Source organism: Arvicanthis niloticus, chromosome 22, assembly GCF_011762505.2.
Source record: "Arvicanthis niloticus isolate mArvNil1 chromosome 22, mArvNil1.pat.X, whole genome shotgun sequence".
NCBI classification, from domain to species: Eukaryota; Metazoa; Chordata; class Mammalia; order Rodentia; family Muridae; genus Arvicanthis; species Arvicanthis niloticus.
This window is the reverse complement of record NC_133429.1, coordinates 49,535,681-49,560,961: the sequence shown is the minus strand read 5'-3', so window position 1 is coordinate 49,560,961 and position 25,281 is coordinate 49,535,681. Positions and strand designations below refer to the sequence as shown.

Below are 25,281 nucleotides of genomic sequence, written 5' to 3'. Positions count from 1 at the left end.
CTGGGATCCCAGCCCCATCACCTTGTGTTCCTTTGAGGTCAGCTTTCCATGTTTGGGGCTGACCCTTCTACCTTCCCAGGAGCTGCTGTATTAGGAGGGCACCAGCTCTCCCTGTCCTCTCCTGTAGTTGTCCTGAGTCTAAGTGCAGGTGTCCTAAGATTCTCATGTTCACAGTGTCCTGGTTTGTGACTCCAGTGTGCAAGATGCAGAGATACAAGGGGAACCTGGGACTGGCCATGGGGCCTGAGCAATGACATACATCTGTATTCCCACATGGGTCCAGGATCAAAAGCTTAAGGGAACAGACCTGTGTTATTGAACTGTTAGAGGAGTTTCTTTTGGCAGCAAGATAGAGAGGGCCAAAGGGCATTGAGATATCAGAAAACCCAGAAACAGTGGTCAGAGAGGAACATGATACAAACTTGCCGACCTCAGTGCCTACATCTTTCTGTGTGAGGCTTCCAGGCTCATTTTGACTCAGAGTATTTCTCTTTCTGCTTGTCTTCTACAAGCCATGTGGCTCTACCTGGTGGCACTGGTGGGCCTGTGGATGCTCCTGCGCTTGTTCAGGGAGAGGAAGGTGGTGAGTGATCTCCACAACAAGTATGTCTTCATCACGGGCTGTGACTCAGGGTTTGGGAACCTGCTGGCCAGACAGCTGGACAGAAGAGGCCTGAGGGTGCTGGCTGCATGTCTGACAGTGGAGGGAGCTGAGCAGCTGAGGAGCAAGACATCTGAGAGGCTGGAGACAGTGATCCTTGATGTCACCAAGACAGAGAGTATTGTGGCAGCCACTCAGTGGGTGAAGGAGCGTGTTGGGAACAGAGGTACCATTGAGATTTATTTTTGTGTTGATGGTTTATTTATTTCCCTTCTTGAAAGAAGCCCCCACTCCCATTTGTACTTTCTGGCCAAATCCCTAGTGGTGTTTCGGGGCCCTGAAGTAACCCAGCATGTCACCTGAGTACTTTCTCCTCTCTCCAGTCTCTACCTTCTTCCTCCCAAGTACTCTGGCCCTGGCAAGAAGGTTCCCTGGTGTGGACTCATGCTCTCACATCCCTGTCACCTCTCTGTCCTCTTTTCTACACAGATAATCTAGATTGTTAAATGCTAAGTGCCAGGTTAGAGCAGAGTCTCTTCTGAAGCAGAGGATGATCCTGTGCTGTGTGTGCAGGACCTCTGGAGCCATGCTGCAGTGGATCTCCTGAGTCAGCAGCATACCTGCTCTTACCTGTCAGCTGTGTCCTCTGTGAAGGGAGACATGATTGTTCTCTGTGCAGAGCAGGCCAGACCAGCTTAAGGTCTAAATTTGGAGTCTAAATACTAGGAAGGGGGTTGCTATTTCTTCTTTAATTATTATGGGGCAAAAGAAGAACCTTGGTTTAAAAGAAATCTTAAGAAAAATTTGAAAGTATGATTATTGTTCAGAACACTGGGGAACATAAAGTTAAAACAAAATTAACCTATATTCTCACTATCCTGACATAAAATCTGTACACATTTTGATTTTATACAGGGCTAAAAATATGTGAATTGTTTTCATTTAAAAAATGATCACTTTTACTGCCTCAAGAACATTTCTTCAAACAATGATATTCAATGATTTTGGTACAACCAGTAACAAACATTCAAGAATTTAAATGTGTGGGGAGGTGGGAGTGGAGGGGGTAGCTGGGGGCACATTGTCATAGAAGCAGGAGGAGGGTGGATGAGATAGGGGGTTCCTAGGTGGAGAGGGGAAATGGGGTAAGGGGATAACATCTGAAATGTAAATAAAATATTCAATAAAAAATAAAAAAAAAATGAATTTAAATATATCCTGGGGCTGTGTCCAGGCATCCTCGTCACATTCTTCTTTCTTTTCATTACTATTACTGTTTGTAAAAGTATCTCCCCTGTCCATTATCTTGTCCTTGTGTTTGCAAGCACCTCAGGAAAGTTGCTCAATATATTTTGAAAACTTTTAAGTAAATTTTTGGTAATTTCATACAGAAGTATAGTGTATGTGTGTTACAACCACCCAGCCCCACCTTCTCCCCAGACCTGCCTTTTCCTCAGCCACGCCTTCTCCCCAGGCACACATTCTTCTGTCTGGTTTCTCTATCACCCTTCTTTCACACCCTTCTCTCAGTTTCTTCTTTTTAGAATATAAGGCGTCATGTTTGATAGACCATTCAGTGTTGATGCTGAGCCTGCCAAGGCCGACTTTCTTCAAAGTACAAATGCAGCAGGACCTTTAGTTCATGCATCTCAAGTTCCATTAGAATACTAGTTTCACCTTTCTTCTTCTTCTTTTATCCACCCCTCACCTTGTCCTGGCCAGCAGGGCATTAAACAGGGTTCCGGGGAGGTCACCTGAAAGAGAAGATGGGGGACAGGCAAACACAAAGAATGGCGATCTGTCTATAGGCTGATCAAACTGCAATTTTTACTTTTTCACACAGGGGTTATATACACAAAAAGGCAGGATGAGGAATAGGATAACGCAGGAGCATAAGTGTTTAGAGGAAGTACAGATATCTTCCAGAACATAGTATCAGCTGGGTGACGCTTCAGGGGACAGGTCACTCTGACTTCATGTATGATTCACCTGTCCCTATTTAAGTTAGTATTATCCATCAAGGTTACTTATCTGCAAGGTTTATGATTGAAACCTGGCAGCTTTCCACTTAACTGCTTGTTTACAATAGCTTCTAGCCATCTGCTTCAAGGTTTTTTTTCACAGAGACTCAAGACTTTGCGCTAGCAGGCTGGCTTTAAGCCTATGGCTGATTCCGGGCCTTCTGTGTACAAGCAGAGATGCCCTGACATCTCCCACTTCTTTAAGTGTAGAAGGACCATGGTGATTCTAATTTTGCAAAGGTGTGGATAGAGGCCTGACCTCTAGTAATTAAAGGAGATCTTGTAATGGCTCTGGTCCTCCTGTTGTTCAGTGAGGCATGAGAGCCATACCCATCCCAATGTCTTTTTCCTGTAGAGGGGATATTTTTGACAGCACCCCTATGCAGTCATGCTTGTCCCTCAGGCAATTCAGAAAGATAATTTTAACTTTATATTCCCCTGCAGTGCTCAGCCTCGCAGCCTAAGCAAGAATTTAGATCGTCAGTCAGAGGGGGTTCTGGGTGGCTTCTCTCTGCTTGGTCTAGGGGCTGGAGTCCCCTCTTTTTGGTTGAGTGAAGACGTGTTTTGGGAACATCCTGAATAGAGTAACAACCTCATCTTGAGTCTCGTGGTCCTCCATAGCTAACTTATGATAATGTACCTGAATAGATTTTGCTCTCAAATAATCTATCTGTTGTTTCACAAATTTAGTAAGCCTATTTAAGGCCCAGGGACCAAAAGAAATAAGCAGAAGTAACCAAATTAATGGGTCCAAAATTGTAGAAAGTAGGGTTGACAACCGTGGAGAAGTTGAAGACCAATTCTTTTACTAGCTCTCATCTTTCTCTTTCTCTCTCTGTCTTCTCTCAAGGCCTTCTCTGACCTTTTTTTATGCCCTTTTTAGCCATCCTTGTCTTGTCTATATAAAAGCAACATTCTTCTTTAAGGGCTGCACACAGTCTAGAATTGTACACAGTCTTTTCTATTGTAAAAGAGTAAATCAAGTCCAATAAAGTTCTTTGCATTTTTTGGAGATCACTTCAGACAGCAAAACAAGAGATTTTTTTCAGGTTAGTGATGTCAATCTCTAACTGTTTGATGTCCTTGTCAAGGGCCCATCGAAGGTTTGAGTAGTGTAAGTCTGGAGGCCAGCATCTGGATTAGAACTTCCAACCGCAAACACCACGGGTGATTCATTTTTACCTGGAAAGGAAAAAGAAGGGAATTCTCAGGAAGATTTCTCTTCCCTGGATGTCAATTGATATTCACCTTATTTATAATTGGGCCTTGTTTCATGGGGTATCTATTTATTTCATTAATCTTTCTGGCAGCCATTTAGCTGTGCCTTCTTTGGTATCAAACAGGCATATCAGTCCTTGGTCCCATATAAGAACTGGGTCCAGGCCATTTTATTTAAGAGTAAGATAGTCCTTCCACATACCTGTAGCATAGTTTTTATTGGTCTGAGCATGTCAATGGCAATCGGCAGCAGGTTTGCCATGAGCTTTCAGATTTAGAGAATTGAGAAGGAACAAGGCATGATGGAGAGTATTTCTGGGAGCCTCCTTCTGGGGTGTAGCTCCCCGTCTTTTAGTTTTTTTTTAAAGTTTTTATTAAATATTTTATTTACACTTTAGATGCCACCCCCTTTCCTCATTCCCCCCTTAGAAAACCCCTATCCCATGCCCCCTTTTCCTTTTTGCATTTATACATTTTTAAAAAAAGGTTAATCATAGGCTTTATAAGTTTGGTATTGCTCAATCAGAGGTGTAACCCACTACCCAACTTGAATATATCAACTATCTTCGACTGGTGGAGATACATGAACATCTGCCTCCCTGTCTCCTCCCTCTTTCTCTCTTTCATCACCTACCTTCTCCTCTCCTTCTTCTCCTCCTCTTCTTACTCCTTCTCTTCCTCTCAGTACTCTTCCCACCTTAGCTCCTCCTACATATCACCCTTCCTGTTAAAATGAAACTTTTCTCTCAAAATACAGTTAGAGCATAATTATGCCGATTTGTACCAGTGAGGTACAAGATAGTCCTAATACCCAGTCCATCATTTTGTTGACTAACCAGAACCTCTGTCATCTATCCTAACTAAAACATTTAGTTCTGAACCTGGCTTTAGGATGAATGTCAGCTGACGACCATCCACTCAAATCTTTTCTCTCAAGGTAAATAGCCAGGATTGGCTATGAGTCTATAAATTTTCAACCCCATCAGAAATCCAGAATGACTGAGTAAACTATAATTGTGGGAAGCACAAAGCATAGCTTCTAAAACTTAGCCAATTTATAGAGACCTCTGAACACCTGGACACTCCCTCTACTTCAAAAGGTTGGAGCATCTGTTCTTCTGCCTTCTGGCCCAGGATCATCTGACAGACTTAGTGATGCAGAATTATTAAGGGCTGATTACTCTGTCTAGGCAGATATAATCGGTCAACTATTCTGCAAGTGTGTCCTTTTCTGGACAGTAATTTGTCTGTAGAAGGAAAGAGGCAATTTTTGCCTAGTGGCTGTCTCACCACAACTGGTGTAACTCCAAAGATGCTCAATTTCTTCTTAGAATTCAATATAGGAAGCTGTCAGGAGCAGACAGGTCTCTAATCAAAATGAACATTAATACAGAAATGTTTGTCATGTCAATTCTGTGGATTTCTGATGTTTTGAAAACCAACTATCCCTGTAAGGTAATCTGGACTGTTGCCTGTTAACTCCACTCAGCTATTTCTAAATAAAACATAGAAAACACCCTAACAATAAACTCCAAGCCATCAATTTGCTATAGTCCCTTAACTCACAGGCTGACCATCTCAAATCAGTTAAAAAAAGTTAAAGAAGGACTGGGTCTAAGCCTTGTATTCCTAAGTGTGTTATACAGGTACAATGCCTATGAGAGTAACAATATTCATCTCACTCTTATATCAATAAGAAGCTCATACCAATGAAAACCTTAAAATTTGTAAACAAAGTAAATTGGTGGTGTTTAAGAATTTATATCTTCATCTTGTTACTAATTATACAGATTTCTACTAATAGATTATGGCTATGCAATAAACCCTAGCTAATCCTCTCTATTCCCACAAAACCACTACTTTTCCCTAGAAAGACAGCCCAACATTAACCACCTTAGTCCTCAAGCTTGGGGAATAGGGGCACTAACTCTTCATTAGCTTCTTCAAGCTGATTATGGGCTTTGAGATATTAGAAGAGGAGTGGGGGAAGAGCAAATTGACAAGCCTCTGATGCTGTGTCTTCACTGCCTCCAGATGGAATTCCCGGACCTCAGAGGTTTGAGCAGGTCTGCCCAGCTTGCTTGTTGAATAAATACACCAAGGCTGATCATTCTGCAATATAAAATTCTCAAAACAAATTTTAGTATCAAGATAGTTTTTTTTTTTAAAGAGGGCTGACATTTTATTAAGGATGTTGGTTCTAACCGCTTTTCTTTTTCCCCCCTCTTTTATTGGATATAATATTTACATTTCAAATTTTATCCCCTTACCGCATTACCCCCACCACCCAGGAACCCCTTATCCCATCCCCCCTCCTCCTGCTTCTATGAGGGTGTTTACCACCTACCCTCTAATCCCCCTCCCCACCTTGAGATTCTTCCCCCCCCCCCCAGTGCTCAGCCTTCAAGGTACCAATGACCTCGTCTCCCACCTATGCCCAACAAGGCCATCCTCCCCTACATATACACCTGGAGTCATGTGTCTCTCTATATGTGCTCCTAGGCTGGTGGTTTAGACCCTGGGGAGCTCTGGCTGGTTGGTATTGTTGCTCTCCTCATAGCGCCACCAACCCTTAAGGCTCCTTCAGTTTACTCTCTAACTTCTCCATTGGGAACCTTTGATCAGATTAATGGTTAGCTTCGAGTATCTTTCTCTGGGTATGTCAGACTCTGGGGGACCTCTAAGGAGACAGCCTTGTCGGGCTGCTGTCAGCTTTCCCTTCCTGACATCCATATCAGTGTCTATTTTTGGTGACTACACATGGAATGAATACCCAGGTGGAATGGTCTCCATACAACCTCTCCTTCAGATTCTGTCCCACATGTTGTCTCCATATTTGCTCCCTTGGGTATTTAGTCACTCCTTCTAAGAAAGACCTAGGCATCCTCACTTGTTCTTTCTTCTTCATGAGCTTCATGTTGTCTGTTAGTTGAATCTTTGTTGTTTGAAACTTTTGGGCTAATCTCCCCTTATCAGTGAGTAAATACCATGTGTGTTCTTTTGTGATTGGGTTACCTCACTCAGGATGATATTTTCTAGTTCCATTCATTTACCTAAGAATTTCTTGAATTCATTATTTTTAATAGCTGGGTAATATTCTATTGTGTAAATGTACCACATTTTTTGTATCCATTCCTCTGTTGAAGGGCATCTGGGTTCTTTCCAGCTTCTGGCTATTATAAATAAGGCTGCTATGAACATAGTGGAGCATATGTCTTTGTTATATGTTGGGGCATCATCTGGTTATATGCCCAGGAGTGGTAGAGCTGGATCCTCAGGTAATGCTATGTCCAGTTTTCTGAGGAACCACCAGACTGATTTCCAGAGTGGTTGTACCATCTTGCAACCCCACCAACAATGAAGGAGTGTTCCTCTTTCTTCACATCCTCGCCAGCATCTACTATCACCTGAGTTTTTGACCTTAACCATTCTGACTGGTGTGAGGTGGTATCTCAGGGTTGTTTTGATTTGCATTTCCCTTATGACTAAGGATGTTGAGCATTTCTTAAGGTGCTTCTTGGCCATTCGTGTTTCCTCAGTTGAGAATTCTTTGTTTAGCTCTACCCCATTTTTTTAATGGGGTTATTTTGTTGTTTGGTGTCTAATTTCTTGAGTTCTTTGTATATATTCAATATTAGCTGTCTATCGGATGTAGGATTGGTAATGATCTTTCCCCAATCTGTTGGTTGCTGTTTTGTCCTATTGACAGTATCCTTTGCCTTACAGAAGCTTTGCAATTTTATTAGGTCCCATTTGTCAATTCTTGATCTTAGAGCATAAGCCATTGGTGTTCTGTTCAGGAACTTTTCCCCTGTGCCTAGGTATTCTAGGGTCTTCCCCAACTTCTCTTCTATTAGTTTCAGTGTATCTGGCTTTATGTGAAGGTTCTTTATCCACTTGGAGTTGAACTTTGTACAAGGGGATAAGAATGGACTAACTTGCATTCTTCTACATGTTGACCTCCAGTTGAGCCAGCACCACTTGTTGCAAATGCTGTCCTTTTTCCACTGGATGGTTTTAGCTCCCTTGTCAAAGATCAAGTGACCATAGGTGTGCAGGTTCATTTCTGGGTCTTCAATTCTATTCCATTAATCATCCTGTCTGTGTCTGTACCAATACCATGCAGTTTTTATCACTACTGCTCTGTAGTACAGTTTGAGGTCTGGGACGGTGATTCCCCCAGAAGTTCTTTTATTGTTGAGAATAGTTCTCGCTATCCTAGGTTTTTTGTTATTCCAAATGAATTTGTAAATTGCTCTTTCTATCTCTATGAAGAATTGATTTGGAATTTTGTTGGGTATTGCATTGAATCTGTAGATTGCTTTTGGCAGGATAGCCATTTTTACGAAGTTAATCCTGCCAATCCAGGAGCATGGGAGATCTTTCCATCTTCCGAGATCTTCTTCAATTTCTTTCTTCAGAGACTTGAAGTTCTTGTCATACAGATCTTTCACTTGCTTGTTAGATTCACTCCAAGATATTTTATATTATTTGTGGCTATTGTGAAGGGTGTCATTTCCCTAATTTCTTTCTCAGCCTGTTTATCCTTTGAATAGAGGAAGGCTACTGATTTGTTTGAGTTGAGTTTATATTCAGCCACATTGCTAAAGTTGTTTATCAGGTTTAGGAGTTCTCTGGTGGAAGTTTTAGGTTCACTTAAGTATACTATCATATCATCTGCAAATAGTGAAATTTTGAGTTCTTCCTTTCCTGTCTGTATCCCTTTGACTTCCTTTTGTTGTCTAATTGCTCTAGCTAGGACTTCCAGTATTATATTGAATAGGTAAGGTGAGAGTGGGCAGCCTTGCCTAGTCCCTGATCTTAGTGGGATTGCTTCAAGTTTCTCTCCATTTAGTTTGATGTTGGCTACTGGCTTGCTGTATATTGTTTTTACTATGTTTAGGTATGGGCTTTGAATTCCTGATCTTTCCAAGACTTTTTACATGAAGGGATGTTGAATTTTGTCAAATGCTTTCTCAGCGTCTAGTGAGATGACCATGTGGTTTTTTCTTTGAGTTTATTTATATAGTGGATTACATTGATGGATTTCCAAATATTGAACCATCCCTGCATTCCTGGGATAAAGCCTCCTTGATCTTGATGGATAATTGTTTTGACGTGTTGTTGGATTCGGTTTGCAAGAATTTTATTGAGTATTTTTGCATCAATATTCATAAGAGAGATTGGTCTGTAGTTCTCTTTCTTTGTTGGGTCTTTGTGAAGGCTTAGGTGTGAGCATAATTGTAGCTTCATAGAAAGAATTGGGTAGTGTTCTTTCTTTTTCTATTCGATGGACTAGCTTCAAGAGGATTGGTGTTAGGTCTTCCTTGAAGGTCTGATAGAATTCTGCACTGAAACCATCTGGCCCAGGACATTTTTTGGTGGGAAGATTTTTAATGACTGTGTCTATTTCTTTAGGAGTTATGTGACTGTTTAGATGGTTTATCTGCTCCTCCTTTAACTTTGGTACCTGGTATGTGTCTAGAAAATTGTCCATTTCATCCAGATTTTCCAGTTTTGTTGAGTACAGGCCTTTGTAGTAGGATCTGATGATTTTTAAAATTTCCTCTGTTTCTGTTGTTATGTCTTCCTTTTCAGTTCTGATTTTATTAATTTGAATACTTTCTCTGTGCCCTTTGGTTAGTCTGGCTAAGGGTTTGTCTATCTTGTTGATTTTCTCAAAGAACCAGGTCCTGGTTTTGTTGATATTTTGTATAGTTCTTTGTGTTTCTACTTGGCTGATTTCAGCCCTGAGTTTGATTATTTCCTGCTGTCTACTCCTCTTGGGTATATCAGCTTCTTTTTGTTCTAACTCTTTCAGGTTTGCTGTCAAGTTATTAATGTATGCTCTTTCCAATTTCTTTTTGAGAGCACTTAGAGCTATGATTTTTCCTCTTAGCACTGCTTTCAGTGAGTCCCACAAGTTTTGATATGATGTGTCCTCATTTTCATTTAATTCTAAAAAGTCTTTAATTTCTTTCTTTATTTCTTCCTTGACCAAGTTATCATTGAGAAGAGCATTGTTCAGTTTCCAAGTGTATGTGGGCTTTCTGTTGTTTTTGTCCATGTCAAAGACAAATCTTAGTCCATGGTGGTCTGATAAGGTACTAGGGATTATTTCAATCTTTTTGTATCTGTTGAGGCCTGTTTTGTGACCAATTATATGGTCTATTTTGGAGAAGGTACCATGAGGTGCTGAGAAGAAGGTATATTCTTTTGTTTTAGGATGAAATGTTCTATAGATGTCAGTTAAGTCCAATTGGTTCATAACTTCTGTTAGTTTCATTGTGTCTCAGTTTAGTTTCTGTTTCCATGATCTGTCCATAGCTGAGAGTGGGGTGTTGAAATCTCCCACTATTTTGTGTGAGGTGCAATGTATGCTTCAAGCCTTAGTAAAGTTTCTTTTATGTATGTGGGTGCCCTTGCATTTGGAGCATAGATGTTGAGAATTGAGAGTTCCTCTTGGTACATTTTTCCTTTGAAAATGAAGTGTACTTCTTTATGAATATATTTTTATAATATGAAGTGTACTTCTTTATCTTTTTTGATTACTTCTGGTTGAAAAAAGATTTTATTTGATATTAGAATCGCTACTCCAGCTTGTTTCTTGGGACCATTTGCTTGGAAGATTGTTTTCCAACCTTTTACTCTGAGGTAGTGCCTGTCTTTTCCACAAAGGTGCGTTTCCTGAATGCAGCAAAATGTTGGGTCCTGTTTGTGTATCCAGTCTGATAGTCTATGTATTTTTATTGGAGAATTGAGTCCATTGATATTAAGAGATATTAAGGAGAAATGAATGTTGTTTTCTGTTATTTTTGTTATTGGCAGTGGAGATATGTTTGTGTAGCTAACTTTTACAGTTTTTGGAAGATTACTTTCTCGATTTTTCTAGGTTGTAGTTTCCCTCCTTGTGTTGGAGTCTTCCACCAATTATCCTTTGAAGTGCTGGATTTGTGTTGAGATACTGTGTGAATTTGGCTTTGTCATGGAATATTTTGGTTTCTCCATCAATAATGATTGACAGTTTTGCTGGGTATAGTAGTCTGGGCTGGCATTTGTGTTCTCTTAGGGTCTGTATGTTATCGGTCCAGGATCTTCTGGCTTTTATGGTCTCTGGTGAGAAGTCTGGTGTAATTCTTATAGGTCTGCCTTTATATGTTACTTTGCCTTTTTCCCTTACTGCTTTTAGTATTTTTTCTTTGTTTTGTACATTTGATGTTTTGACTATTATGTGGCGGGAAGTATTTCTTTTCTGGTCTAAACTATTTGGAGTTCTGTAGGCTTTTTGTATATTTATGGACATCTCTTTCTTTAGGTTAGGGAAGTTTTCCTCTATAATTTTGTTGAGGGTATTTACTGGTCCTTTAAGTTGTGAGTCTTCCCCTCATCTATACCTATTATCCTTAGGTTTGACCTTTTCATTGTGTCTTGGATTTCTTGTACATTTTGGGTTAGTAGCTTTTTGTATTTTGCATTTTCTTTGACAGTTGTGTCAATGTTTTCCATGGTATCTTCTGCACATGAGATTCTCTCTTCCATCTCTTGTATTCTGTTGGTGATACTTGTGTCTATGACTCCTGATCTTTTTTTTAGGTTTTTTATCTCCAGGGTATTGTCCCTTTGTGATTTCTTTATTGTTTCTACTTCCATTTTTAGATCTTGCATGGTTTTGTTTAATTCCTTTACCTGTTTGGTTGCATTTTCTTGCAATTCCTTAAGGGATTTTTGTGTTTCCTCTTTAAGGATTTCTATCTGTCTACTAGTGTTCTCCTTAAGTTCTTTGAGAGTGTTATTTATGTCTTTCTTAAAGCCCTCTATCATCATCATGAGAAGTGATTTTAATTCTGAATTCTGCTTTTCTGGTGTCATGGGGTGTTCAGGGCTTGCTATGATGGGGGAACTGGGTTCTGATGATGCCATGTAACTTTGGTTTCTGTTGCTTATATTTTTGTGCTTGCCTTTTGCCATCTGGTTAACTCTAGTGCTGCCTGTACTTGTTGTCTCTGACTGAAGCCTGCCTTTCCAGTTATCTAGCTTGTGTCTGATATCCTAGGGGTCCAGATGTCTCTGTGATCTTTTCCACCTGCGCTGATTACAGTGATACCTCTATGATGCCTCAGGATATGGTGCCTCCAAGGTAGCAGTCCAGCTAGGTGTCTGCTGTTCTGGGTGCAGTGTCTCCTCTAGGATATCTCAGGATATGTTGTCTGAAGCTCTGAGTTCAGTTGTTCCTCTGTGGCTCTGGCTTGACTGGAACTTCCAGTATGTCTCAGGTGGAATCCGGGGTCCACACACCAGCAGACCTGGCAGAGGTCTGGTCCAGGCCTCATATCCGGGAGATGGGGAGGAAGGGGAGTGCTAGCCTGCAGGGGCTGGGAGGGGGTATCTGCTGGAATCTGAGCACTCACAGCACCCAGCTATGGGTTCAGGGCACAATGTGGGTCTTCCTACCTAAAGCTGGCTGTGGGATCCGTGGAGCCTCCAGAATGTCTTGGTTGGGATCCAGGGTCCATACACCAGCCGACCGGGTAGAGGTCTGGTCCAGGCCTCTGATCCGGGAGAGGGGCAGAAGGGAAGTCCTTTTTGTTTTTTAAAAGCCATTTTTTAGAGTTCTTAGTAAAACCAGGGCAAAAGTGCCAGCAGCTGCTTCTCCCACACTCAGAGAGTCATGAAGACAGTATTTTAAAGTTCTACAATATTTATTTTACAATACCTTGTCGTTGAATTCTAGTAACATGGGTAGTACCAAATTGTCAACAAAACATCTCAAATGTCTGACTGCAACAGTCAGTTTTGTTTATTTTAATATGATATGTAACACCTGTTGGGAGCTGACTTTTAGCAGAAATTGGCTAGAAAGCAGCTATCTACATGCTAGCTATGCCTCCAAGGGTTACATCATATCCACATGCCTACAAGGGCCATGGCAAAAGTGTATAAATACCCCAGATTTCCCTTCAATAAAAGAGACTTGATCAGAACCTCTGTCTTGTCTCCATTCCTTTCGTCTCTTCCCCTTATCTCCACTCTCTCTCTCTCTAGACCCTGACCCGAAGACTGGAGCGGCAGTCTGAAGCCAGGCAGTGGTGGTGTATGCCTTTAATCACAGCCTTTGAAAGGCCAAGCCAGGCAGAGTGGAGCAGACTGCAACATAGTAACTATTCAGGCATTGTTAAGTCTTTTGTCTCAAGCCAGGTAGAGCAGAGCCGGTTGCAACAAACACCAAGTATAAAAAGATAGTATAAGCAATAACTAATTGTACTTTTGATTGTTTTTCTTGTTAAAGTAATTATAACTAGAAAGCCTGAAAAGGTGTCAAATCACATAAACATATTTTAATTTTCTAAAATCAGAAATGTGTAACGTCTACTTATCATAATTGATTAAATATAAGTCCTCAAGTATTAACACCATTATTAAAAAATTGAGGGCATTAAAAGCAAATTTTTGTAATGTAACTTATACACTCTCTAAAAATATCAAATTGTTGTCTCAAGCTATTATTATTAAACATAGATCCACAAAGATGTACTGTGTTGTGGTGATGTTATATAGACAAATAGATGACTTTTTAAGTCTTAATCATGATCTTTATAAAAAATTTGAGTTATATTCATGATTATTAAGCTCTTTTTTTAATGAGACTGTTACTAGGCCTTTTTCTGATAGTCAAAACTGTAATGAGAATTCTGTCAGTCTCTGAAATAACCTCAGTTAATTGTTTTTAGATAATAACCAGACTTTTTCCCACTTAGGGCACATTCTAGGAGGTTATAAAACAATTTGCCAAAGATCAATAAAAAGGGGACCAACAATTTACTGTAGGTGTCAGGATAGAAAATAAAACATTGTCTGGGCTTATCTACACAAATCTTCACTGATAACCCAGTTATAGTTCTAAACCTTCAGTGAACCTGTGGAGCCACACAGGTAATGGATGTTTAGCCACACAATCATGTCCAACAAATATGTATATAAACATTTTTCGTTATAAACCTTTATCTCAATTTAATTTTTGGTATAAAATTGTAATGAACTTTGTAACATGTGATCATACACTCTAAAAAATATATGAATACTGAGGACTAAAGGATACGAGGGCAAGTATAATGGAGAGATAAATAGAACTTTTTCCACTTAGAATATAAAATAAAACTTTTTTCCTTTTCTCAAACAAAATAGAAGTTTTCTTTGTACTTTTTCTTTAGATAGCTTTCATAGAAAACCTTTTTTACACCTAATAATAAACTCTTTAATAACTTTTAAGTGGCCTCAGACTAGCAGGCATAAGTTAGAGCCCAGCAGTTTTTGCCCCAGACAAAACAAAAGCTGTTTACTTAATCTTTGAATGTTTTTAGAATGAGGTGCTAAGTGCCAAAAGACTGCAGCTTTTGGTTTCAGGGATCACAAAAGGCAGATCAGCTACAGTGGCACAGCAAGCCAGATAAACAAGCCTTTATTATACAGTAACCCCAATGTAAAGAAAGTAAATTGTATGGCCAATTGTTTTTGTAGGGTCTGTAATTTATCTGATATACAAATTTGTTATGGCATTTTTCTGGGATTCAGGCAATCTGGTATGAGCCCTTAAATGTCTTAAAAAATTAAGGGAAAATACATGTTTCTTAAACTGAGCTGTATCTGTGAACTTTGAAAATTAGCAATATCTAGAAAAGAAACAATTTTAAGCAATTATAAACCATAAGCCATATACTGGCTATGAGTATACCAATTGAAAGCGTAATTTTTTTGTATTTTAAATAGTGGCTCTTAGTACTGCCTTCATGGGAGTCCCACAGGTTTTGATATGATGTGTTTTCATTTTCATTAAATTCTAAAATGTCTTTAATTTCTTTCTTTATTTCTTCCTTGACCAAGTTATCATTGAGTAGAGCATTGTTCAGTTTCCAAGTGTATGTGGGCTTTTTATTGCTTTTGTCCATGTCAAAGACAAGTCTTAGTCCATGGTGGTCTGATAGGGTACAAGGGATTATTTCAATCTTTTTGTATCTGTTGAGGCCTGTTTTGTGACCAATTATATGGTCTATTTTGGAGAAGGTACCATGAGGTGCTGAGAAGAAGGTATATTCTTTTGTTTTAGGATGAAATGTTCTATAGATGTCAGTTAAGTCCAATTGGTTCATAACTTCTGTTAGTTTCATTGTGTCTCAGTTTAGTTTCTGTTTCCATGATCTGTCCATAGCTGAGAGTGGGGTGTTGAAATCTCCCACTATTTTGTGTGAGGTGCAATGTATGCTTTAAGATTTAGTAAAGTTTCTTTTATGTATGTGGGTGCTCTTGCATTTGGAGCATAGATGTTGAGAATTGAGAGTTCCTCTTGGTACATTTTTCCTTTGATGAATATGAAGTGTTCTTCTTTATCTTTTTTGATTACTTCTGGTTGAAAAATGATTTTATTTGATATTAGAACCGCTACTCCAGCTTGTTTCTTGGAAGATTGTTTTCCATCCTTTTACTCTGAGGTAGTGTCTGTCTTTGTCACAGAGGTGCGTTTCCTGTATGCAGCAAAATGTTGGGTCCTGTTTAATGTATCCAGTCTGATAGTCTCCATCTTTTTTTGGAGAATTGAGTCCATTGATATTAAGAGATATTAAGGAAAAATGATTGTTACTTCCCGTTATTTTTGTTATTAGAGGTGGAATTATGTTTGTGTAGTTATCTTCTTTTGGGGTTGTTGGAAGACTACTTTCTTGCTCTTTCTTGGTTGTAGTTTCCCTCCTTGTGTTGGAGTTTTCCATCCATTATTTTTTGAAGTGCTGGATTTGTGGGAAGATATTGTGTACATTTGGTTTTGTCATGGAATATCTTGGTTTCTCCATCAATATTGATTGAGAGTTTTGCTGGGTATAGTAGTCTGGGCTGGCATTTGTGTTCTCTTAAGGTCTGTGTAATATCAGTCCAGGATCTTCTGGCTTTTATAGTCTCTGGTGAGAAATCTGGTGTAATTCTTATAGGTCTGCCTTTATATGTTACTTTGCCTTTTTTCCTTACTGCTTTTAGTATCTTCCCTTTGTTTTGTATATTTGATGCTTTGATTATTATGTGACAGGAGGAATTTTTTTTTTGGTCTAGTCTATTTGGGGTTCTGTAGGCTTCTTGTATATTTAAGGATACCTCTTTCTTTAGGTTAGGGATGTTTTCCTCTATAATTTTGTTGAAGCTATTTACTGGCCCTTTAAGTTGGGAGTCTTTACCCTCATCTATACCTATTATCTTTAGGCTTGGTCTTCTCATTGCTTGCTGGATTTTCTGGATGTTTTGTGTTAGGAGCTTTTTGCATTTCACATTTTCTTTGACCATTGTGTCTATGTTTTCCATGGTATCTTCTGCGCATGAGATTCTCTCTTCTATCTATTGCATTCTGTTGGTCATGCTTGTGTGCATGACTCCTGATCTTTTTCCTAGATCTTTTTCCTTTTTCTTTTTCTATCTCCAGGGTAGTCTTTCTGTAGGATTTCCTTATTTTTTCTACTTCCATTTTTAGATCCTGGATAGTTTTGTATAATTCCTTCACCTGTTTGGTTGTGTTTTCTTGCATTTCTTTAAGGGCTTCTACCTGTTTACCTGTGTTCTCCTCAAATTCTTTGAGAGTGTTGTTTACATCCTTTTTAAAGTCCTCTATCATCATCATGAGAAGTGATTTTAATTCTGAGTCCTGTTTTTCTGGTGTGATGTGGTGTTCAGGACATGCTATGGTGGGGGAACTGGGTTCTGGTGATGCCAAGTAACTTTGGTTTCTGTTGTTTACATTCTTACGCCTGCCTTTTGCCATTTGGTTAGTTGTAGTGCTACTTGCACTCACTGGTTCTGACTGGAGTCTGCCTTTCCAGTTATCTTGGTTGTGTCAGAGCTCCTTGGGGTTTAGATGTCTCTATGATCGTGAACTCCAGCTGTTCTGGGTACAGTGGCTTTTCTAGGATATCTCAGGATATGGTGTCTCCACGGTAGTAGACCAGGTAGGTGTTTGCTGCTCTGAGTGTAGTCACTCCTCTAGGATGCTTCAGGATATGGTGTCCCCTGCTCTGCAGCTCTGAGGTCTGTGTCCTCTCTAGGATGCCTGCAGCTCTGTGTTCCCTGACCTCTCTAGGATGCCTGCAGCTCTGCGTTCTGTGACCTCTCTAGGATGCCTCCTGATGCAATTTCCACAGGGGAGCAGATCATCTGTGTGACTGCTCCAGCCACCGGGATCCGGGTGAGAGGCAGAAGGGGAGTGGTTTTCCGCAGGAGTGGGTTCTGGGTGCCAGGTGCACTCTGGGGGCTCCCTACTGCCAGTTGTGCTTCTGGGGCCTAGGGCAGTGTGTGGGTGCTCCTTCCTGCAGCTCTGCATTTCATGACCTCTCTAGGATGCCTCTGGACACAGTTTCCACAGGGGAGCAGATCAGCTGTGTGACTGCTTCAGCCACTGGAATCTGGGTGAGAGGTAGAAGGCTTGGATAAAACTCTTACTGAGATCTCTTTTATACTTCTGGATTTTGAATGACTCCAACTTTGAATCACCAGCTTTAATCCAGTTTTTTTTTTTTTTTTTTTACCAAATTTATAAATTTGTAATCATACAAAACAATATATAAACAGGACATATAGAGCATATTTATATTTTTTAAACCAATTAAGAATAAATGTACATTTAAACATTTGTTTACCTTTTTAGCTGTAATTTAAGAGAAAAGTACCCTTTCACTTATCAAACTGGGAAAAACCACTATTAATTCCCTTACTACAGAAGCCAAAAAACTGCTGGCCCCCTTCCAAGAGCCACTTATAAAAACAGTTAACTCCTCTCAGGTTCTTTCTGCAGGTGCCCTTCTCCTAACCACAGGTGAATTATCAGCTTTCCTTGTGTAAATTGAGACTGCCTCCCAAGCAAGTTTTAAACTAAATTAAGCAAGCAGTTTTAACCAGTTTTTCTTTTAAACATGAAACATAGATCACTCAGACAACAAGACAAAGACAGACAAATGACACACATGGACAATATTGGCGAGCCAATGACAGACAATAGACATAGGAAGCAGGACTGAGAATTCATCCAATGACAGCAAGAGAGATCAGGGTGCCCTCCCCATCAACTCATGATCTCAGGAGGGCTCTGTATTAAGCTTTTTGTTTTCTTAGGTTATCATGCCGGAGAGCAGGCAACTTGCTTTCATTTTCATTCTTCCTCTCTCTTTTACTTTCAAGGTTTAACTTATCTCCTCCGTAGGAGATATAACATTTTTTTTTTTTTTATCAATAATCCCCTCTTGGGAAGAGAACACTAATGAAAGCAAAGAATTTTTAAAGACCCTTTTTTCTTAACCCTAGTTCCTCGTGATCTGAAGATAGGCTCCTGGAGTCACGTCACAATGAGTGACTGCTTAGAAAATGTTTGTCCTATGCTTTGTCTTTTAAACCTAATTCCTTGCGCCCTGAGTTGACTCACTCCTTGAGTCCATCATGAACAGTGTCTGCTTAAAAAATACCTGTCCCAGGGCCCTCAATCTCAGGGCCTCACTGCTCTGATCCTCCTCAGAACTCTCCCACAGTTGGGTGGACTGTGGTATCCTTCTGAATTGAGGCTGCTGTCACGCTGACCTTGGGAGTTGTCCTCTTGGATGCTCCTGAGAAATTCCAGAGCTAAGGCTCTGGGAATCACTTTAAAAATGCTTTGAGATTCAAAGTGACTTCATGTACTCCAGGCAGCCACCCTCAATGGTAGGCCTACCACCCTCTGAAGAGTCAGTGTCCTTCCTTTGGTGATCTCCTTGAGCCCTTGAATGCTGGGGGTGGGGTGGGGGGGTGCGGAACGTCTTGTCTTCAAGCCCCACGTTGGGCACCAAAATGCACTGGCCAGCAGGGCATTAAACAATGTTCAGGGGAAGTCACCTGAAAGAGAAGATGGGGGACAGGCGAACACAAAGAATGGCGATCTGTCTATAGGCTGATCAAATTGCACTTTTTACTTTTTCACACAGGGGTTATATACACAAAAAGGCAGGATGAGGAATAGGATAACGCAGGAGCATAAGTGTTTAGAGGAAGTACAGATATCTTCCAGAACAGAGTATCAGCTGGGTGAAGCTTCAAGGGACAGGTCACTCTGACTCCACCTATGATTCACTTGTCTCTATCTAAGTTGGTACTATCCACCAAGGTTACTATCTACAAGGTTTATGATTGAAACCAGGCAGCTTTCCACTAAAGCTGCTTGTTTACAGTAGCTTCTGCTGTCTGCTTCAAGGTTGTGTTTTCACAGACTCAAGACTTTGTGCTAGCAGGCTGCTTTTAAGCCTATGGCTGATTCCAGGCCTTCAGTGTACAAGCAGAGATGCCCCTGCTGTGAGCCATTTCTTCCTGGATGGGATGCACCAACCCTGCTGACGCTATGCTGTTATTTGTCCACTCTCCATGCAATGCCTGTCTAAATAGTCTCACCTTACCCTGTGGAATGTGAATTTCAGTCAAAACTAGTTCCGTGATTCTTTCTTCTTCCCACCGTTTCCAGGACTCTGGGGCTTGGTCAACAATGCTGGCATCTCTGTCTTTGCTGTCAATGAGTGGATGAGCAAACAGGACTTTGCAACTGTACTGGATGTGAACCTGTTGGGCATGATCGAGGTGACTCTGAACATTCTGCCCTTAGTGAGGAAGGCGAGGGGCCGTGTGGTCAATGTTTCCAGCGTCATGGGCCGACTGACTTTGGTTGGAGGAGGTTACTGTGTCTCCAAGTATGGTGTAGAGGCCTTCTCGGACTCACTCAGGTATTCGATGATTATGAGGTCCTGTGGTGACCCTTCAGCAAGGTGATTTGTTTTAATTGCAACCTTTGAGAACCCCTCATGAACAGTCGTTTTCTTCTGATTTGGAGTACTCTCTAACTTTCTTCTCTTGGTAGTAAAGTGGTCAGTAGCTGGGAAACCACTCTCCATGCCTTTGTCAGGTGACTGAGGCCTGAGTTCACTTAAAATTATTCTGCTTTGGAGGCCTGACCTGTGGAATCATCAGGGTCATTACTGGCCTTGGCTAAGAGCATAGTTCCTCATGTTTTTGATTCTCTGGTGGGGATTCCCAGGGGTGTGTGAATCACAATCATCCCTCCTCCTAGTGTTTAGCAAGTTCTTGTTTAATGTCCACAATTCCCATATTCTGGAACAACAAAGGGATTTTTGACCCTAATAAACAAAAAGACTAACAGAAGCAGCAACAAAAATGCTAACAACTGAGAGTGAAAGAGAAAAGAGAGAGTATGACCAAGGCTTAGAGATTGTTAGCAGTAGTGACCATGTTGTTTGTCAGATTTCTGGAGGGCTTTGCAGCAGGGGCCTGAGGTAAGGGTTAAACACTAGGACAGAACAGGACATTTTGGGATAAAACTTTAACAGCCTGTGTCCAGTGTGATTGCTTGCAGAGTGCTGTTACTGTTGTGTCATTCTGGAGCAAAGGGGAGGTTAGCACCAGAAGCTCAGTATATTGTCAGAGAGTCTGAGGGTTCTAGACAAGTTTGTACAAAATACTGATGTCAGGTCAATCTGTAGCCTTTACCTTATACCTTATATATCATTACACAGTATACAGCATATGTATGCATTATACTACTGTATCAAACTGAGTTAGATTTCCTGCTAGCTGCAAGGCAAAATGGTCCCTAAATGTGAGGTACCATGACTGCCTACACAGAGTAGTCCCTGAAACATCTGAGTAAGCAAAAAAGGAACTGGCTTGAGGTTTCCTTAGGCAGTAGTTGGAGAAGGTGGGGTCCAAGAGTGAGGGGGAACTGACTTAGGCAAGTCTAGTGAGTCCTGTGTACAGTATATGGGCAACCTACCTGTGTCACAGAACTGAATATTTTTATTTAGACCTGTGAGCCACATCTGTGTGACATTGGAGTGACATTCAAAAGCACAGATACGATGCCCTTGCCACAGGTGACATCCCCATCTGCTGCACATCCCAGACCCCAAAACTTGTGAACTTTTCTCTCCAGTGGATCATTGTGTTGCCAATTGTATTACTTTTTGCAAAAGACCTCTGATGTCTTAGATGACCTTTGACTGCTGTCTTACAGGAGGGAGCTCTCCTATTTTGGGGTGAAGGTGGCTATCATAGAGCCTGGTGGTTTCAAGACCAACATCTCTGATGTCAAGAGGCTAGCAGACAACGTAAAGAAGCTGTGGGACCAGGCCACCTCAGAGGTCAAGGAGATCTATGGCGAGAAGTATCTGGACTCCTGTAAGTGACCTGTAGGAACCAAAGGCAAGCCTCATCCTACACTCTGAGTCTTGTGTGCTTTTGTGCTACTGGTAGAAAGTCTGTCCCAGGCTATTTTTCTTCATTAGTCTCATTTCCTTGGGAGCCTATGGGATTCTGGTCACATAAAGAGGTTCTGGTTTCTAGAACTTTGTTTCCTCTTAACCTGTCAATATCTTAATGGTGAAGGTAAAACCAGGGATGGAGCTATCAGATCACCACTTTCCATGAGCTTGGCCTTGTTCTCACTAATAGGAGAGAATGTCTGGCTATTTTGCCATATCATTTTCTGACACAGGCAGCTGAGTGTGCCTGGCTCTTCCTTGAAGCTGATGGTTTGGGTTGTGGCCTGTTCTGAGGAACTGGGACAGTCTAGTCTTAGGCATGGCTTCTGAATGTGGTAGACAAAAATTTTCGAGAAGCTCTCTTTGGTTGGTCACATAATAGCCATGGTGGGATGTGGAGTCAACTGGAATAATCTCTCATTCTACACAGATGTGAAAACAATAACGTCATTGACAGATACATGCTCAGAGGACCTGTCTATGGTGACGGACTGCATGGAGCACGCTCTGACTGCCTGTCACCCTCGCACTCGATACTCAGCTGGTTGGGATGCCAAGCTCTTCTACCTTCCCTTGAGCTACCTGCCTACATTTCTTTTGGATGCCCTTTATTATTGGAATTTTCCAAAGCCTGCCCAAGCCCTTTGAATCTTTATGTGTGTGCAGACTTGGGGAAGTATGTGGAGGGAGATAATGATACCGGGGCACATTGTTCACAATACTCTCTAAAATAATTCTGCTTCCATACTACTCAAAACCAGTATAGTTCAGAGGAAAGAGCCAAAAAATTCTGACAAGGGGTAGTGATACAAAGGGGCTGGCAATAGCCTGTGAAGTTAGGCAGCTTCCTAAGGCTTGTTTCATCCTAGCCTAGTCTGGGAATCCACAGAACTGCAGAGGTTGTAAACACCCAGGACATGCTTTGCCTCTGGCCCCCTTCCTCATGATGTGCATGGGCCTGGCTACTCATGACGACATGGAAGATTGAGAGAATCCACTTCACAATCATCTTTCTCCATGGTGTCAGGTGGAAGGGCCACCACCAGCACTTCATGCCCTACTGCTGCATCAGCAGGCTGTGGTTAGGAGGTGGTTTTGCTGGTGGGATAGAATCTGGCTAAGATAGAAAACACAAAACAACAACCACAACATTTTTATTTGTCTTAAATCCAGGCTTTCTTTGTATTCCTTTCATTTCAGAATAAAAATTGAACAATTACTTGTGTCCTGTTCCTTGATTTAGTTGATCAGTGTGGAACATTGGGAGATAAAGATAGGAGAGAGGGGACTGCCCTAGGGAGGTCTAGCAAGAATGAGCTGGACAGTTAATCACTGTACCTGCTCAGCTCTTCCCACCAGAGAGGACAGTGGCCACTGCTTCTCCCCCAGGATTTTTAAGTATCCTGGCTCACAGGATAAAGCAGAAGAATGGGCAACCAGGAGATGCCTTTGGAGATACTGGTTGAACCTGGGTCCTGTTCTGTAGTCTCACTAGCTGACTGTCTCAATTTTCTGTGTACTACTCCTCATGCCCTCTGAACTCTGTTCCCCTCCTACAGCCCCTTGGTGGATGATGTCAGTACCATGTCTGGATTCTAGTCTTTCGTGTTCTGCTCAGCATGTCTTGCTGGGTCAGAGAGGCTCTTGGACTTGTCTTCCCAAGACATTGCTCTGTATGCTTGTAGGTTTGTGGTGATTCTCTCAAGTAAGGGCTAAGCACAGAAAACATTTCCAGGAAGTGACATAGTCCTGGGTTCAACCCCAAAATGCCATTGTGAGCAACTTCTTCAGATGTTCTAATGTCTTCCCTAAGAATGAAAATGGGATGATGTTATCATCAGCAAATCTAGTTTAAGTGTTAAAGGATCTTTGAATTGGTTTCTAGTTAGGGTATGACTCAGCCCTTAGAACACACTTTAATCCCTCTGGCTGGAATACAGACTCACCCTTAGTACCACCTTTCATCCCAAACAGTGAAGGTGAAAGTAATTTGTAGAAGGAAGCACCCATGTTTGAAAGTGATGTCTAAATGAGTGGCAGACAAAGTGATGAATCAGAGAGATTTGGTAGAATAGGATACGCCCACATGCCATGAGAAGAGAGACAAAAAGGAAGCTACTTAATTGAGAGAAAGACAGGACAGAAGAAGAGAGTACAGAACAGGAAGGCAGTAGAGTTCATGGAGACAGTTCAGTGGCGTTGAGAGGGTGAGTGGAGCAGCACAGAGAGGGAGGAGAAGGCAGTTTTACTGGGACAGTTGTACAGGTTGCAGAGAGAAAGCAAGAGACAGAGACAGAGACGGAGACAGAGAGAGACAGAGGGAACAGAATGAGCTGGAGAATGAGGAGTTTGAATATTAGAAACAGACTGACAGAGATGGTTTGAGGCCTAACAGAGCAACCCAGAAGAAGCCCAGAGATGCCTGATTGAATCAGTCATCTTAGAAAGGAGTTTGAGCCAGAACAGGTGAGTTGAACCAGCCAGCCAGTGTTCAGTAAGCATCAGAGGCTGAAAACATTCTAGGCCTAGATTAGATTGTATGGATGCTAGCACCTTCCAGGACTAGTCTTAGATTAGCAGACGGAGGCAGTAAGCCTCAGAGACTACAATTCCAACAGGCTAATAAAAAGTACTTTTACATAGGAGAAAACAGAAATTGAGATCCTGTGTTACAGGGCCATTCATTGTGTTTGTTTTATAATTTTACTTGTTTTGGTTTTGAGACAGAATCTGGGTACATGAGTTTGGCTGAGCTTGACTTTCTTGTCCTCCTGCCCCAGCCTCTGAGTGGCTGGCATTATTGTTATATAGCACCACACTCAATGTAGCTTGTTATTTGTAAGTGTTTTGTTTGTGTTGGGTTTTTTGAGACAGGGTTTCTCTGTGCAGCCCTGGCTCTCCTGGAACTCACTATATAGAATTAGGCTGACCTCAAATTTAGAGAGCTGCCTGCCTCTGCCTCCTGGGTGCTGGGTTAAAGGTGAGTGTCACTACCTCATGTGCTACTACTGCCCAGCTATTTGTTCATATGCTTGTTTTTGAGACCTTGTCTCTCATTATATTAGTGCTCACCAGTAGGGTGTGCTGCCTGATTAGTTAGTCCCTAAAGTCTGCTCATCCCCACCTTACCAGAGCAGCAACAATAGTGTGCTTACCCTCTCCAATCTGGAGATTGCAGTCAGGTTTTTATTCTTGTGCAGCCAGTAGTTTCACTCAGCCATCTTCCTAGCCTCTTCTTCCTTCTCCTCCTCTTCCTACTCCTCCTCTTCCTCCTCCTCCTCTTCTTCCTCCTCCTTCTTTTCCACCTCCTCTCCTGTGACCCCACTGACCTGTTCCTGCCACCCTCCACATCAGCCTCTATGTGGCGCCCTTCCTCCTCCTCCTCCTCCTCCTCCTCCTCCTCCTCCTCCTCCTCCTCCTCCTCTTCAGCTGCTACAAGAAGTGATGGGAAGGCAAGAGAGATGCAGAATCCGAGTGCCCCCCCCTTGATGGGGACTTAAAGAGTTTGAGTAAATAAAAACACTCCCAAAGCTCCCCTGGGGTACCCCTTCCCTTCCAGTACCTGAGAGAGTCTGTGAAGGCCTCTATACCACACTTGAAGATGCAGTAACCACCACCACCACCAAAAGACATCAAAAGACACTTGGCCCATGAGGCTGGAGACATCATTGACCAAAAGAGAGCAGCAACATTGAAGTGAAACTTTTGAGTTAATGGGACAATTGATGCTGAGCTGGAGCAAACCAATTAATAGAGATTCAAAAGAGACCAGGATTACTGAGGAGAAAGATCTGAAAAGTGTTTTCTGAGAACACTGAAAAGCTGAGTTCTAGAAGTGGCCAAGTTGACATATTGACAGCCACCTTTGGTCCTGTGTAAGAGTCAGCCAGGTGGTACTGGTTTGAAAGAGTCTTGGAGAGCAGCTGATGCTTGGTACTGTGAGACGCCAGGAGAGGTCATTGGTGAAGGTGCAACCTGAGGGGCACTTGAAGGTCAGGACTGAAGGAGTCATGCAAAGAAGTTGAGGCACGGGAAAAAGAAGAGAGCCTATGACATGCTATGGTGAATGTACAGTCCATGAGCTGGAGAGAAGGCTCAGCAGTTATGAGCACTGACTGTTCTTTTAGAG

At 41.6% G+C, this 25,281-nt stretch overlaps 1 protein-coding gene across 3 annotated transcripts; it reads left to right on the top strand.

The window, feature by feature from the left end:
• The first annotated feature begins 373 nt into the window (after positions 1 to 373).
• On the top strand, positions 374 to 22,371 carry LOC143436337 (retinol dehydrogenase 7). 3 transcript variants are annotated; one of them, XM_076920552.1, is made up of 4 exons: positions 374 to 827; positions 19,346 to 19,643; positions 20,906 to 21,093; positions 21,583 to 21,815. In XM_076920552.1, exons 1-3 carry the CDS (start codon positions 515 to 517, stop codon positions 21,075 to 21,077), a joined length of 783 nt encoding a protein of 260 aa, XP_076776667.1. In that variant the 5' UTR covers positions 374 to 514; the 3' UTR covers positions 21,078 to 21,093; positions 21,583 to 21,815. The 3 variants fall into 3 exon arrangements, with proteins under 3 accessions (XP_076776667.1, XP_076776665.1, XP_076776666.1); XM_076920550.1 differs by having other exon boundaries at positions 376 to 827; positions 20,906 to 21,069; positions 21,583 to 22,371; XM_076920551.1 differs by having other exon boundaries at positions 380 to 827; positions 19,346 to 19,601; positions 20,906 to 21,069; positions 21,583 to 22,371.
• Positions 22,372 to 25,281: the final 2,910 nt, after the last annotated feature.